At 42.3% G+C, this 12484-nt stretch overlaps 1 protein-coding gene across 1 annotated transcript in view; it reads right to left on the bottom strand.

The window, feature by feature from the left end:
- The window catches only part of UGT3A1 (UDP glycosyltransferase family 3 member A1), a 56893-nt gene that overhangs the window by 12618 nt on the left and 31791 nt on the right, over nucleotides 1-12484 (bottom strand). The window contains exons 3-4 of the mRNA XM_037745611.1: nucleotides 7490-7604; nucleotides 4581-5112 (exon numbers count right to left, since the gene is read on the bottom strand). Of these exons, the coding sequence (XP_037601539.1) occupies nucleotides 4581-5112; nucleotides 7490-7604 (647 nt within the window). The remainder of the gene's footprint in view (nucleotides 1-4580; nucleotides 5113-7489; nucleotides 7605-12484) is intronic.

The raw sequence follows: 12484 nt of genomic DNA, 5'->3' as shown, positions 1-12484 counted from the left end.
AATATGGACAGTGACCAGTTTAGCTTATTTTTGCTGACAGGGGGTATTTTTTTAGGGAAAATGCAGTCAGATTCCTCCCAGAGATTTATCTAAGGATCCCTGCCAAAGAGAGCCATTGTCCGAGGTTCCAGTTGCCTGACCATTTGGAGTTTGATAGCCTCTAGGTGAGAGGGAAAAAAAGTTTTATAAAGTTAAGTATGCATGGGTTAAACATGTGTTTTGTACAAGGAAATAATCTAGTGCCAAAGATCACAGAAATAACAAGTGAAAATACTAACAACATTGTGCTTCGAGCTGTTTCACCCTGGTGAAAGAAATTAAACCTTGTATGGGAGTGGTTCAACTTTAGAAGAGATTTCATTGTTCTTATCACATCTGTAGCAGTTAACACGTATACCCTGGGAATTCTGGAGTTTGTGGGCTTACATGGTGGCCATTAAAGCTTCTGCCTCTTTCTTGTGTCCCCTTATCTCTATTGTAAAAGGCCAAGGTGGTCACTTTCAATTAGCCCTCTAAAGCACTGTCTGGTCCCAGGGCCCATTTCAGCAACTTCCTCCTGCTATCAGGGGCTGCCTGAGTAATAAATTCAGTCTTCAGAATTAGTTGTCCCTCAACTGAATCAGAAAATAGAGAGATGTGCTTTACCAAGGCTCCTCTTACCCTTTCCAAGAAGACAGTGGAATTTTCATTTAATTCCTGGTCTGTCATAGTTAGCTTGCTATAATTGAGAGGCTTGGTCCTAGTCCTGTGTAAACCCTCCATTATGCACACCTGAAAGTGTCTCTTCTTCCAGTCCCCCATCTCATCATTGGGATCCCATCCAGGGTCATTTACTGGTACTGCTTCTCTTCCAGTTGGATAGAGTTTGCCTCCTTTCCTGACACTATATTTGATAGAAAGCTCATCCCCAAATCTTCCCGTTACTTGAAGAACAGCCTGCTTTTCATTGTTCATCAGAGTCTGATTCAAAAGTAACACAACATCTCTCCAAGAGAGTTCAAATACTTGGGTTAAATTCTGGAAAGCCTCTATATATCTGTCAGGATCATGTGAAAACTTGCCAAAATCCCCCTTAATTTACTTTAGTCCAGTAGGGAGAAAGGGACCTGGACCTTACTGGGGCCAAATTCACCAGGCATCTGTTGGAAGGGCAGGAATGAAATGGGCTTGTCTAGGGCAAGGATTTCCAGGAGGGGCAAGCGAGAGACTGAAGCTAGATAGAGAGGTTGAGGTGGACCTGGAAGAGCAGAGCTGGAGGGAGCTGGCTCCTCTGTTGGGAGTGCCTCTGGGATTTGTTTCTTTAGTTCCCTGGGATTACCCTTTTCAGTCTCCCCTGAAATGACAAGCAGGAGGGCTGGATCGATCCTACACTGCTGGCAAAGGTCTGGATTTCCCTGCAAGGTATAGAAAGCCTGCACATATGGGGCTTCAGACCATTTGTCCTCACGCCTACAGAAAAGGTCCAGATGCCAAATGGTATCAAAATGAATGGTTCCTTCCTGAGGCCAAGACAGGAATAATTTGGCCAAATCTTTGTTCAGAGGGCTATGAGGTGTTTTTCCTCCAGATTCTGAGGGTCAAAGCAGTCTCAGTGGCTCAGGATGCACTCCAGAGGAGAATAAGCTGGGGGTGATGAAGGGATCTGGTTGCCCATTCTGAAAGACAGGGAAATAGAAGCATCCCTCATTTCCCTTCCTTCTTTCTGCGAAAAATCAGGGTGTGAGGGAGAGAGAAAGCGAGAGACTTTCTCTTCCATCTTTTTGTCCCCAAGTCCTGGTAACCTTAGATGGATGCCACCCAAAGGTGCCATTGTAGTCTGCACCCGTGAAGCAGGGGGGCCTAGAGAATAGGAATTATCTGCCCTTTTTCTCTGCTGTTGAAATGCCTCTATTTTCCCTGCTGTTGAAAACTTTTGAGTTCCCTGGGCCTCATTTATGCCATGGAGCATGGCCTCCCTCCACGAAATGGGGGGTTTAGTCAGCGGGAATTGGTCATGCCATTTACATTGTGCCTGTTCAGCTTTTGATCCCTCAGATCGGGTTTTCCTTTCTAGGGCCTCAGCCTGAGACTTGGAATTGAGTTTGGGACGAAAATGTATTTCAGGGGTTGCATGTGTCGGTTTAGATAGTCTCAAATGGGCCCTGCCAAATTTGCAATTATCAGCCAGCAGGGGTCGCTCCTCCATTATTTTCCCTGTCAGAAGCTGTGTACTGGGGACAGGAACCCTCTCACTTAGAAAAGGAAAAAAAGAAAAGAAAAAAACAGCTTAAGGAGTAAAAGGGGGGAGGCCCTGGGGGAAATAACCTCTTGCTCTGCACAAATAGATTCCTTTCATCATTGTAGACCACCCCATCAGTGCAGGCCACGCTGAACTCCTTGGCCAAGAAAGAAAAAGTTCCACTGGGAGGCGCTGGCCAACGGGTTCACGGGGCCCCAGTGGCAGCCCCATTTTTTCCCACCCCTTGTGGCTGTTGGACATGGCTCGTACATGCTGTGGACACAGCCAGGTACCAAGCTGGGAAGGGAGGGGATAAGGAGGGGAGGTGCTGTGCACTGCTCATGCCTGTAGTTATCAGAGTGGGGGTGGGGATGGCACCACAAAGAAAAAATGGAAATCACGTTGTTCTCAATTGCACCTTTGATGACTGCGCCAAATGCTCATTCTATTTAATACATTGCTTAATGCATAGGAAGTTTTCATCTGGGAATATAAAAAAAGTTCTGGAGATAAATGATAATGATAGTTGCCCAAAAATATAAATGTACTAAATGCCACTGAAGCATACCCTTAAAAATAAGTAAAGTGGTATATTTTATATTACATATATGACCACAATTAAAATAACCAAAAAGAAGAGAACAAAATGGAAAACAAGCATCTGTTATCTCAAAATCTCAACTGCCATTATTTCCTTCTTAACAATTTCTACAACTACCCAGTGCCAAGACCTGACCCACCCTCCTGATAGCTAAGACCTCTGGTAAGTCCCCACGGCTTTATTCATGCAATTGTATCTTGTACTACTATAATCTAGTCAGTGTCACCCAGAGAACCCAGTGTCATAGCCATCTCACTTGCACCTCTACAAGTTAGGCCCCCTGCTCCCTGACCTGGTGTGCTTTCCGTCTCCGCTCCATTCCTAAAAACACCCACCACCAATGCAAAGCCCATCTCATCCATAGATCATTCCCCAGCACTTCGTACTCATTCAATATAAGATCAAGGGAGGAGGCCAGGAACGTAGCGCATGCCTGTAGTCCCAGTACTTTGGGAGGCTGAGGCAAGTGGATCATGAGGTCAAGAGTTCAAGACCAGCCTGGCCAAGTTGGTGAAACCACATCTCTACTAAAAATACAAAATTAGCCGGTACAGTGGCAGGCACCTGTAATCCCATCTACTCAGGAGGCTGAGACAGGAGAATCACTTGAACCTGGTGTGGTAGAGATTGCAGTGAGCCGAGATTGTGCCACTGCACTTCAGCCTGGGTGACAGAGTGAGACTCCATCTCAAAAAAGAAAAAAAAAAAAAGATCAGGGGAAGAAGAGTGGTCACTTTGGTACCTGGAAAGTCCAGGCCAAATCCAGGGTCTTGAGGCCTCTGCAGTACACGGTGGTGGGAAGGTCACCTACATCACCTGTGCTTCTATCCTCCACCATTAATAAAATGGGAAGATAACCACACCTCCTTATAGATGGCAAGATATTAAATATGATGACTTCAGTAAAATGGCAACCCAGTGCTCAGAGGCAATAGACTGTCAACTCATTTTAGCTCTCCTCCCTTTGAAAGCCTTGTATAGTAGTGGTTCTGAATCTGCTCCGTGCATTTGAATCACCTGGGCAGCATTTACAAATTACAATGGAAGGAGCCCACCCCAGACAAATTAAGTCAGAAAGTCTAGCTGGAGCCAGGAGCTAGGGCTCTACAGGCAGGGAACACTAGAGATAACACTGGCAGTTCTTGCTGTCAGTCCCATGCAGTCCCACCCTGCTTACTCCGAATCCATAGTGTTGTCTGTTTCACTGTGAAAACTCTTCCTCCCCTGATCTTTCTTTTTTTTTCTTTTTTTGAGATGGAGTCTCACTCTGTCACCCAGGCTGAAGTGCAGTGGCACGATCTCGACTCACTGCAATCTCTGCCACACTGGGTTCAAGCGATTCTCCTGTCTCAGCCTCTGGAGTAGCTGGGATTACAGGCACCTGCTACAGCGCTGGCTCATCTCCTTGACAATTATTGCATGTAATAGGTATGAACTATATATGTATTTTACACATAGTCATACAAAATAAAAAGTAAAATGAAAATAGCAACTTTAATTAAAGGGCTCATCCACTGATTCTAAGACCAGGGCATGGCAAGAGAGGAGCCAATGTAAGGAGATCTGTCTCAGAATCCTGCAAGGCCTAACACTGTACCTGCCCAACCCTGAAATTCAGCACTTCCTTTAAAATCATGCCCTAGGTGCCTCCGTTGCCTAACCCTACTTCAGCCTCAGGATCCCACGGGCAGGTGGCAGCCACCAACTATGTACTGAAGGCCTCTGTGTGAATTCCAAACTGAATGCTAAGGGTTCACTTACTTGTGGAACTGGTTTAATAGGTTTTTCCATCAAGCCCCCAACATAAACAGTGTTGGGAAGCAGGGGCCGGGCAAAATCAAAGGCAAAGTCAGAGTTAACGAACCACAGCTCTGCTTTCCGTAGAAGATGAGACAAAACCGGCCTAGAGCCTTCCGTGAAATGCTCCTTGATGGTGTTGTCAAATGTAGAGTGTATGCGCCATTGGATCGTGGAGAAACTAAAGAACATCAGAACATTCTTCACTCGGCCCCAGAAGTCCATGTGATCAGTCAGCAAGGAATGGAATACTGGCACATAAGACAAAGGGCTTGGTAGCCCAAATTCCAAAGGGCCAAAGGATGTGGGAAGAATGGCCACAAATGGCTTCTCAAGCTTCTCAGCAATCAGGAAAGAACAGAAATCAAATCCTTCAACAAATACCAGATCAAAGTTCTCATTATTTAAGGAATCCATTATGTCCTTTCTGCTTAGCAAATAACTACATTGAGTCCCAAATATTTCCATTAACTGTACAAGGCCTTCAGATTCTTTTCTGTAATAAAGAAAATAATTAATAAATATTTGGGAAGGTATAATTCTACAGTATTTGGGAGAATGTTAGACTCAAAAAAGTAGTTCAGGTATGTAAGATTATAATCAGTATCCATCCACTCATTCTACAATGTTTCAAGAAATACTCTCAGCTCTGGTCACTCTGTTCCAGATATTTCTTCTCTCTAAAATGTTCCCACTTGCTCCCATTCTATTTCCTCCCCTGGCCCAATCCCCACCCACCATTAATGCCAATTCAGCATCCTTCTGCTCTGGGAGCTATCTCTGACTGTAGCAGATCTCAGAGTTTTTGTCTTTTTTATAAATCCTGTGATGCTCTGTTAACCCTCATTTATATACTGACTTTTTATGAGTGACTGTCTTTTCTCTAGAAATCTACGTAAGTAATTTACAGTTTCCTTAAATATTGATGTAGTCTTTTTAAAAATGCTGTATATCTTGCATTTGACAGATTGTCTTATGCAATGAACTTTTTGATGACAATATTAGAATCCAAAATCTCAGCTGAAATGAGATTCATCTTCCCAGCCTAGGAGTTAAGCAGTAAAAAATAAATAAAAATAAAAGCCTGGTTTGAAGCTTATTATTAGTCTTTTCACCTTATGCTGGCTGGAACATTCATATAAAATAATGCTAAAGTTTTACTGACACCTAGTTGAGAATTTTACCTATGGCACTATTCCAGAAGCTATTGCCCTTCAATGTCTTCTCATTGTTGCTTGCATAGAAAATGATCCTATGCAATGTCTTCCCATCATTGCTTGCATGTATAAAATGATAGAATGCATAGAATACAGGAGAATAGATGAAGAATTTCATGAGCAGTGGTGATAGGTACAGGTACTCTGGAGACCACAGACCTCCTAGCCACATGAAGAATGGAAAGAAGCAATAGTCCAGCAATCCTGTAACCCATACACCACCATGCCATGTCACTTCACATAAAAAAGGCCTACAGGTGGGTGGGGTACTAGGGGAGGGATAGCAGGGGGTGAGAAGGTTGGGGAGGGATAACATTAGGAGAAATACCTAATGTAAGTGACAGGGGGATGGAGGCAGCAAGCCACCATGGCGTGTGTATACCTCTGTAACAATCCTGCAAGATCTGCACATGTACGCCAGAAATTAAAGTAACATTTTTTTAAAAAAAAAGGCCTACAGGTTTACAGCTTGAGAACTCATGAGTGATGTGCAGATCTCTGCCTGTTCTTTAGAATCAACTTTAAATTACAACAAGAGTGATTCTCTGAAATTACCTGCTACTTCATTTCTTAAAATAATTTAAATATAGAATGATTTTTAAATATTGTGGATAAAGGGATAAATTGAATATATCCAGGATAAACTTCTCAAAAGTGTAATATTAATCATATTTCAAGTAAATAAACTGAAAAAAAAAATCACAGGAAAGCAATGATCCCAGTAACTTAGACCATATTTAACATGTATGTGGAAACAGTCTTCAGAGAAATCAGGCTAAAGAGAAAAGACAAGACATATCCTTTAAAAATATATAAATAACAACACAAGGTGCCATAGACTAAGTATCAAATGAGTGCTATATGACAGACCTATAGAGGAGAGAATGTGGTCTTCCAGCTGGAGTGAGGAAGCAAGAGTTATGGAATAATTAGATTTGAGCACCACCTTGACTATTGAGTAGAATTTTCAGGGAAAGAAAAGAGGATGAAGCCACTGTAATTAACTTAAGAGAGGCATGGATTTGTGTTTCTCCTCTTTTATGTGGCAGATGGAGATTCTTTGTATTCCAGATGAGGGCAAAATGTCTCAGGCTCATCTCTCATTGTGTATCAACAGGGTATGTGATTGTTCTTAAGAAGTTTAAAAGGTGAAGTTTCAAGGTGTGAAAAAATCAATGTTCATAAGAGTTTTCTCCATTAATGAATCTATGAGAGGCAAAGGAGGGGAAATAAGTGAGAAGAGGTGTTTCCTTTTTCTTGACAAACAGTACAGTTGAAGATCCTAGCTTCTTTGTTGGGGAGAATACATACAAAGATTATAGGTGAAGTGTCGTAAGGAAGGCTCGGAGGAGCAATCTACCACTTTCTATAGAACCCTTATGATGGAAAAAGGACAATACAGACTCAATTGTTGGGAATGCAAACCTTGATTGCTCTATCCACCCAACCATTCACCTGTCCTCTATTTCTCCATCCCCTCATTTATCCAACCATCCATTCATCTATCCATTCATCCACTCACACATCATCTATTCCTCCATCTATCCATCACCCACCCATCCATTTCTCTAAAACTCACTCCAAATACCATGCATATCTCTATTCATTTGTATCACTAAAATAGTGACTCTGGTTCATAGAATAAAAAGAAATTACCTGCCATCCAATGCTTTTTCTATGTAGTTATTGAAACTATCCTTAATTCTTTTTTGATAATCGTCAGGAGGAAACCACCTGATAACTTGGTATGATTTTCCCTTGTCTTTAGTATCTAAGAAAACAACAATTGGTTAAAAAGGTAAACATATCATACAACATGGATTAACATTAGTATGGTGACATTAAAGTTTTATTCTATTAATTTTACATTTATGGAAATGTTTACTTTTAAAGTTTTATGTTGCTTTGGTTTTGTTTTTCTTTTTCATTCATTCAACTGGACAACCCGATAATATTTATTGAGACTTTATAATTATCTAGGCACCTTTATTCAATTTAAAGTTATAAAAGTTTCCACTTAAAACTTTCATTTAAAGAAACAGCTATTACACTTGTTTTATAGGTAAGACAACAGAGGCTAATGCAGTGTGAGATAATGTGTCCACTTTGCACACATAATGAGCTATAGGGCTTGTGTTTAAATATGGCTAAGGTTGATTTCAGAGCCCATTCTCTTTTCTCTTTTAGAAAAATTCATTTTCATTACTTAAAATGATACCTACAAATAGGTTTTTATTCAGTCAAAAAGTTCTAAAAGGCAAAATAAAAAAAAATAGTAGTCCCCTTTATTCTACTTGCCAGCCCTGCCCCCACTCCCCCCATAACCCACGTGTGGTAAAAAGTCTGACTCCATTCTTGGAGTCTGATTGCTGACTGTTTTCCAAACCCAGATCCTACTTTACTTTCTGTGCCTCATCTGGGCAAACTGAGAACAAAGCTTCAACTCATTCTCCCTTGTTACCAGTGAGAACTTCAAACCAAGCAAACCAGGCCAAAGTGGAAGAATTCTCACCTCAATTCAAGTTTCAATCAGAAGTTTCAGTAATTTTCACTGTGACACAGGAATGACAAATTGGGACCCTCCTTTCAGTGGCTCTGGGTCATGTGACTCAAACCAAAGTTATCTGTATGTCTCAGATGGAATTGTGTTTCTCAATTACAGCATGAGCTGTGGCTGACACTAGCTCGGTGGAATAACTCTTACCCTGTGAGCACTGGTTATGTGTCTCAATTAGATATTACCACCCCCCACTCCACACACACACACACACACACACACACACACACACACGCACACACACATCATTGTAAAGAGCACTCACGGTTAAGACTGACATCAGTGCAATATATGATCCCACTGAATGGTATGAAGAATGGTAGTCATTGTGTGGCATGCTCACATCCACACTCCTAAAAGTAGATGGTCCACTGAGACCTCAGAAAATGCCTTTTCTACTCCTGCTGATTATACCTGTGTAGTTAAAAATGATCCTGATAAACAGAGTTACATGGAAGAGCACCCATATAACACTGTACAGCCAAGGAGTTCATTCAAACTCAATTTAAGACTTGTGTCTCTCAAAATTACCATAAAGAAATTCTCTCACTTTGCTGATACTGATGGAAACTCTCTCAGAAAGAAACTTACAAAGATGAGTGTGTTAGAAAGGACACTCACCCACCACCACCAAAGTATACCTGATAACAACCAAAAAGAGAAAGAGAGAATTAGGTTGGCCAGAAGAGGTGGTGAGGGGAGCAGGTGAGATTCAAGAACAAAAACTAAAACAAAGGTTTAAATTTTTTTTTGAGATGGAGTCTCGCTCTGTTGCCCAGGGTGGAGTGCAATGGCGTGATCTCAGCTCACTGCAACCCGCGCCTCCCAGGTTCAAGCGATTGTCCTGCCTCAGCCTCCTGAGTAGCTGGGATTACAGGCATGCACCACCACACCTGACTAATTTTTGTATTTTTAATAGAGACGGGGTTTCATCTTGTTGGTCAGGCATGTCTCAAACTCCTGACCTTGTGATCCACCCACCTCAGCCTCTCGGAGTGCTTTAAAATTTAACCCTATGGAAATTTAACATTTATTTTTACAGAAAAATTAAAAGGACACTGATTGGCTATTTTCTCTCCACATCATAGGTTCTAGATTAACAACAGATCAAATGCACCAATGTAAACCGTAATAGCCTTAATCAACAATGGGGTAAAAGTTGCAGGTATATCAGAATATTTCACTAAATTTAAGTAATATCACTTCTGTACTCTTAAGGAGTTACCCAATATAATATAGATATTATTATACATATGTCCCATCTTAAGCACTGGTACTAAATTCCTGTATTAGCCTGTTTTCATGCTGCTGATAAAGACATACTTGAGACTGGGTAATTTATACAGGAAAAAGGATTTAATGGACTTATAATTCCACATGACTGAGGACGCCTCACAATCACGGCAGAAGGCATGGAGGAGCAAGTCATGTCTTACTTGGATGGCAGCAGGCAAAGAGAGAAAGCTTGTGCAGGGAAACTCCCCCTTATTAAACCATCAGATCTCATGATACTTATTCACTATCACAAGAACAGCACAGGAAAGACCTGTCCCCATGGTTCAATTACCTCCCATCAGATCCCTCCCACAACAAGTGGGAATTCAAGATAAGATTTAGGTGGGGACACAGCCAAACCATATCAATACTCCATAGTCTTAAGACTCATTTCCTAAAATATTCCATTCTATTCTAGGCATGGCTACTCTTATCTAACAATTAATAAACTAACATAAAATTATTTCTTTAGAATTGACTTGACAAAAAGGGATGCCATGGATCTGATTCAACATATTAAAAGTATTAGCACTGCCCAAAATAGATTTAAATGGGGCCTTTAAGGATTAAACTCCATTATAAAAGATCTATTTAGAAAAGTGTTGATTGTCTCCATTCTTTCTCCCTTTAAAAGCCCAATCTGGACTATTTTTAAACCTAGCAAGAACTAATGATGCCTCACATTTCACTATAGCCTTAATTCCAGGGCTCATCACATTTGGAACCTCATACCCATGGTTATTAAAAACTGCTTAATATATTTGAATACTAACAAATAGTTCGCATTATATACTTGATAAATATGCTTCATTCAATGCCTATTTCAATAGGATCTCAGTCAGTTTCCCTTTTTCTTTATCATTAAAAGGCCGTAAATCACCTGTAACTGGCTAACTATAGGGTACCTCAATATCCTGGCCCACAATAACTGGCAGCAAGACTATCGCCATATTCAACTTTTCCTAGGAGCAGTCATGACATTCAATGAGGACATCCTCCTTGGAGGAGACTCATCCAGCACAATTATTCAAGACATACATAGGGTGCACTTATTCAAGACATACTATATATATAAAATAACTCACAACAAGGGATATGTCATTGCCACATACAAAGTAGAAGGCGTGGAGGACAGATCCAAGATGGCCGATTAGGAGCAGCTCAGGATTGCAATTGCAGCTCCCAGTGAAAGCGCGGAGGGTGAGTGGACACCGCATTTCCAGGCTGATTTTTATTGCCCACAGACCAGGAGATTCCCAGGTGGAGGAGCCCCATGGGTCACCCGTGTGGCTGTTCTGGCTGGCAAGGCTGTTTTGGCTGACGCGGCAGTTCTCTGCGCAAAATACACAGGTCCAGGCACCATTTTAACTGGTGATTGGAGCTCCTGGGATACACAGTCACCCATTCAACTGATTTATAAAAAAAAGAGTGAAACAGGGAGCCAGGCCAGGAGATTCCTGGGCAAAGAAGCACCACAAATCTCAGCACGGCTGTTTCAGCTGGCGCAGTGTGTCACTGCACAGGAAATCAAACAGATCCTGGTGCCTTTTCAACTGGTGACTGGAACACCTGGAAAACAGAGTCACCCATTCAACTAAAAAAAAAAGGGCTCTGAGGCAGGGAGCCAGGTGATCAGGCTCAGCTGGTCCCAACCCCACAAAAAAAACAGCAATCTGAAACGCTCTGGATTGAGAGTTTCACAGCAAGCACAGCTGAACCCGGGACGGTCCAGCTCTGTGGGGGAGGGGCATCCACCATTACTGAGGCAGTCCACCACTACGGAGGTAGTCCAACATTGCTGAGGCAGCCCGCCATAGCTGAGGCAGCCCACCATTACAGAGATAGTCCTCCATTATACAGGTGGGCCACCATTGCCAAGGCAGTTCTAACTATACCCATATAAAGAGGACTGCAGGGAAGTTCACGTGGCAGCTGGGCGGAGCCCACAGCTGCTCACCAAAGCCTCTGCAGGCAGTCAGTGATGAGGCTGCCTCCTGGCTGGGCAGGGCATCCCTAAGAAAAGCCAACAGCACAACAGAAACTCATAAATAAAGCCCTAAATCCCCAGGACAGAGCACCTGGGAAAACAAAAAAAGGGGTTTATGAGTTCTGCTGCAACAGACTTAAATGTACCTGCCCAGCAACTCTGAATGAACAACGGAGCTCATAGCTCAGCACATGAGCACCTACAAAGGACACACTGTCTCCTCAAGCAGCTCCCTGACCCCCATATATCCAAAGAGTCACCTCTAAAAGGAGAGCTCAAACCGATGTCTGGCGGGTATCCCTCTGGGACAAAGATAGCAGAAGAAATTGGCAGCAACCCTTACTGCTCTGTAGCAGCTGCAGGTGATCCCCAGGCAAGCAGGGCCTGGAGAGGACCTCAGCAGTCCTATAGGAGAGGGTCCTGAATGTTAGAAGGAAAATTAAGAAACAGAAAGAAATAACTTCATCATCAACAAACCAGATGTCCACTCAGAGACCCGATCTGAAAGTCAACAACTACAAAGACAACAGGTGGATAAATCCACAAAGATGGGAAGAAACCAGCACAAAAAGGATGAAAACACCTAAAACCAGAATGCCTCTCCTCCTACAAGGGATCACAACTCCTCACCAGCAAGGGAACAAGGCGGGATGGAGAATGAGTGTGATGAATTGACAGAATCAGGCTTCAGAAGGTGGGTAATAAGAAACTTCTGTGAGCTAAAAGAACATGTTCTAACCCAATGCAAAGAAACTAAGAACATTGAAAAAGATTTGACGAAATGCTAACGGGAATAAACAACTTAGAGAGGAATATAAGTGATTTGATGGAG

Source organism: Cebus imitator, unplaced genomic scaffold, assembly GCF_001604975.1.
Source record: "Cebus imitator isolate Cc_AM_T3 unplaced genomic scaffold, Cebus_imitator-1.0 Scaffold205, whole genome shotgun sequence".
In the NCBI taxonomy this organism is placed as follows: Eukaryota; Metazoa; Chordata; class Mammalia; order Primates; family Cebidae; genus Cebus; species Cebus imitator.
The sequence above is the reverse complement of the archived record's forward strand: the minus strand, read 5'-3'. Positions and strand labels throughout refer to the sequence as shown.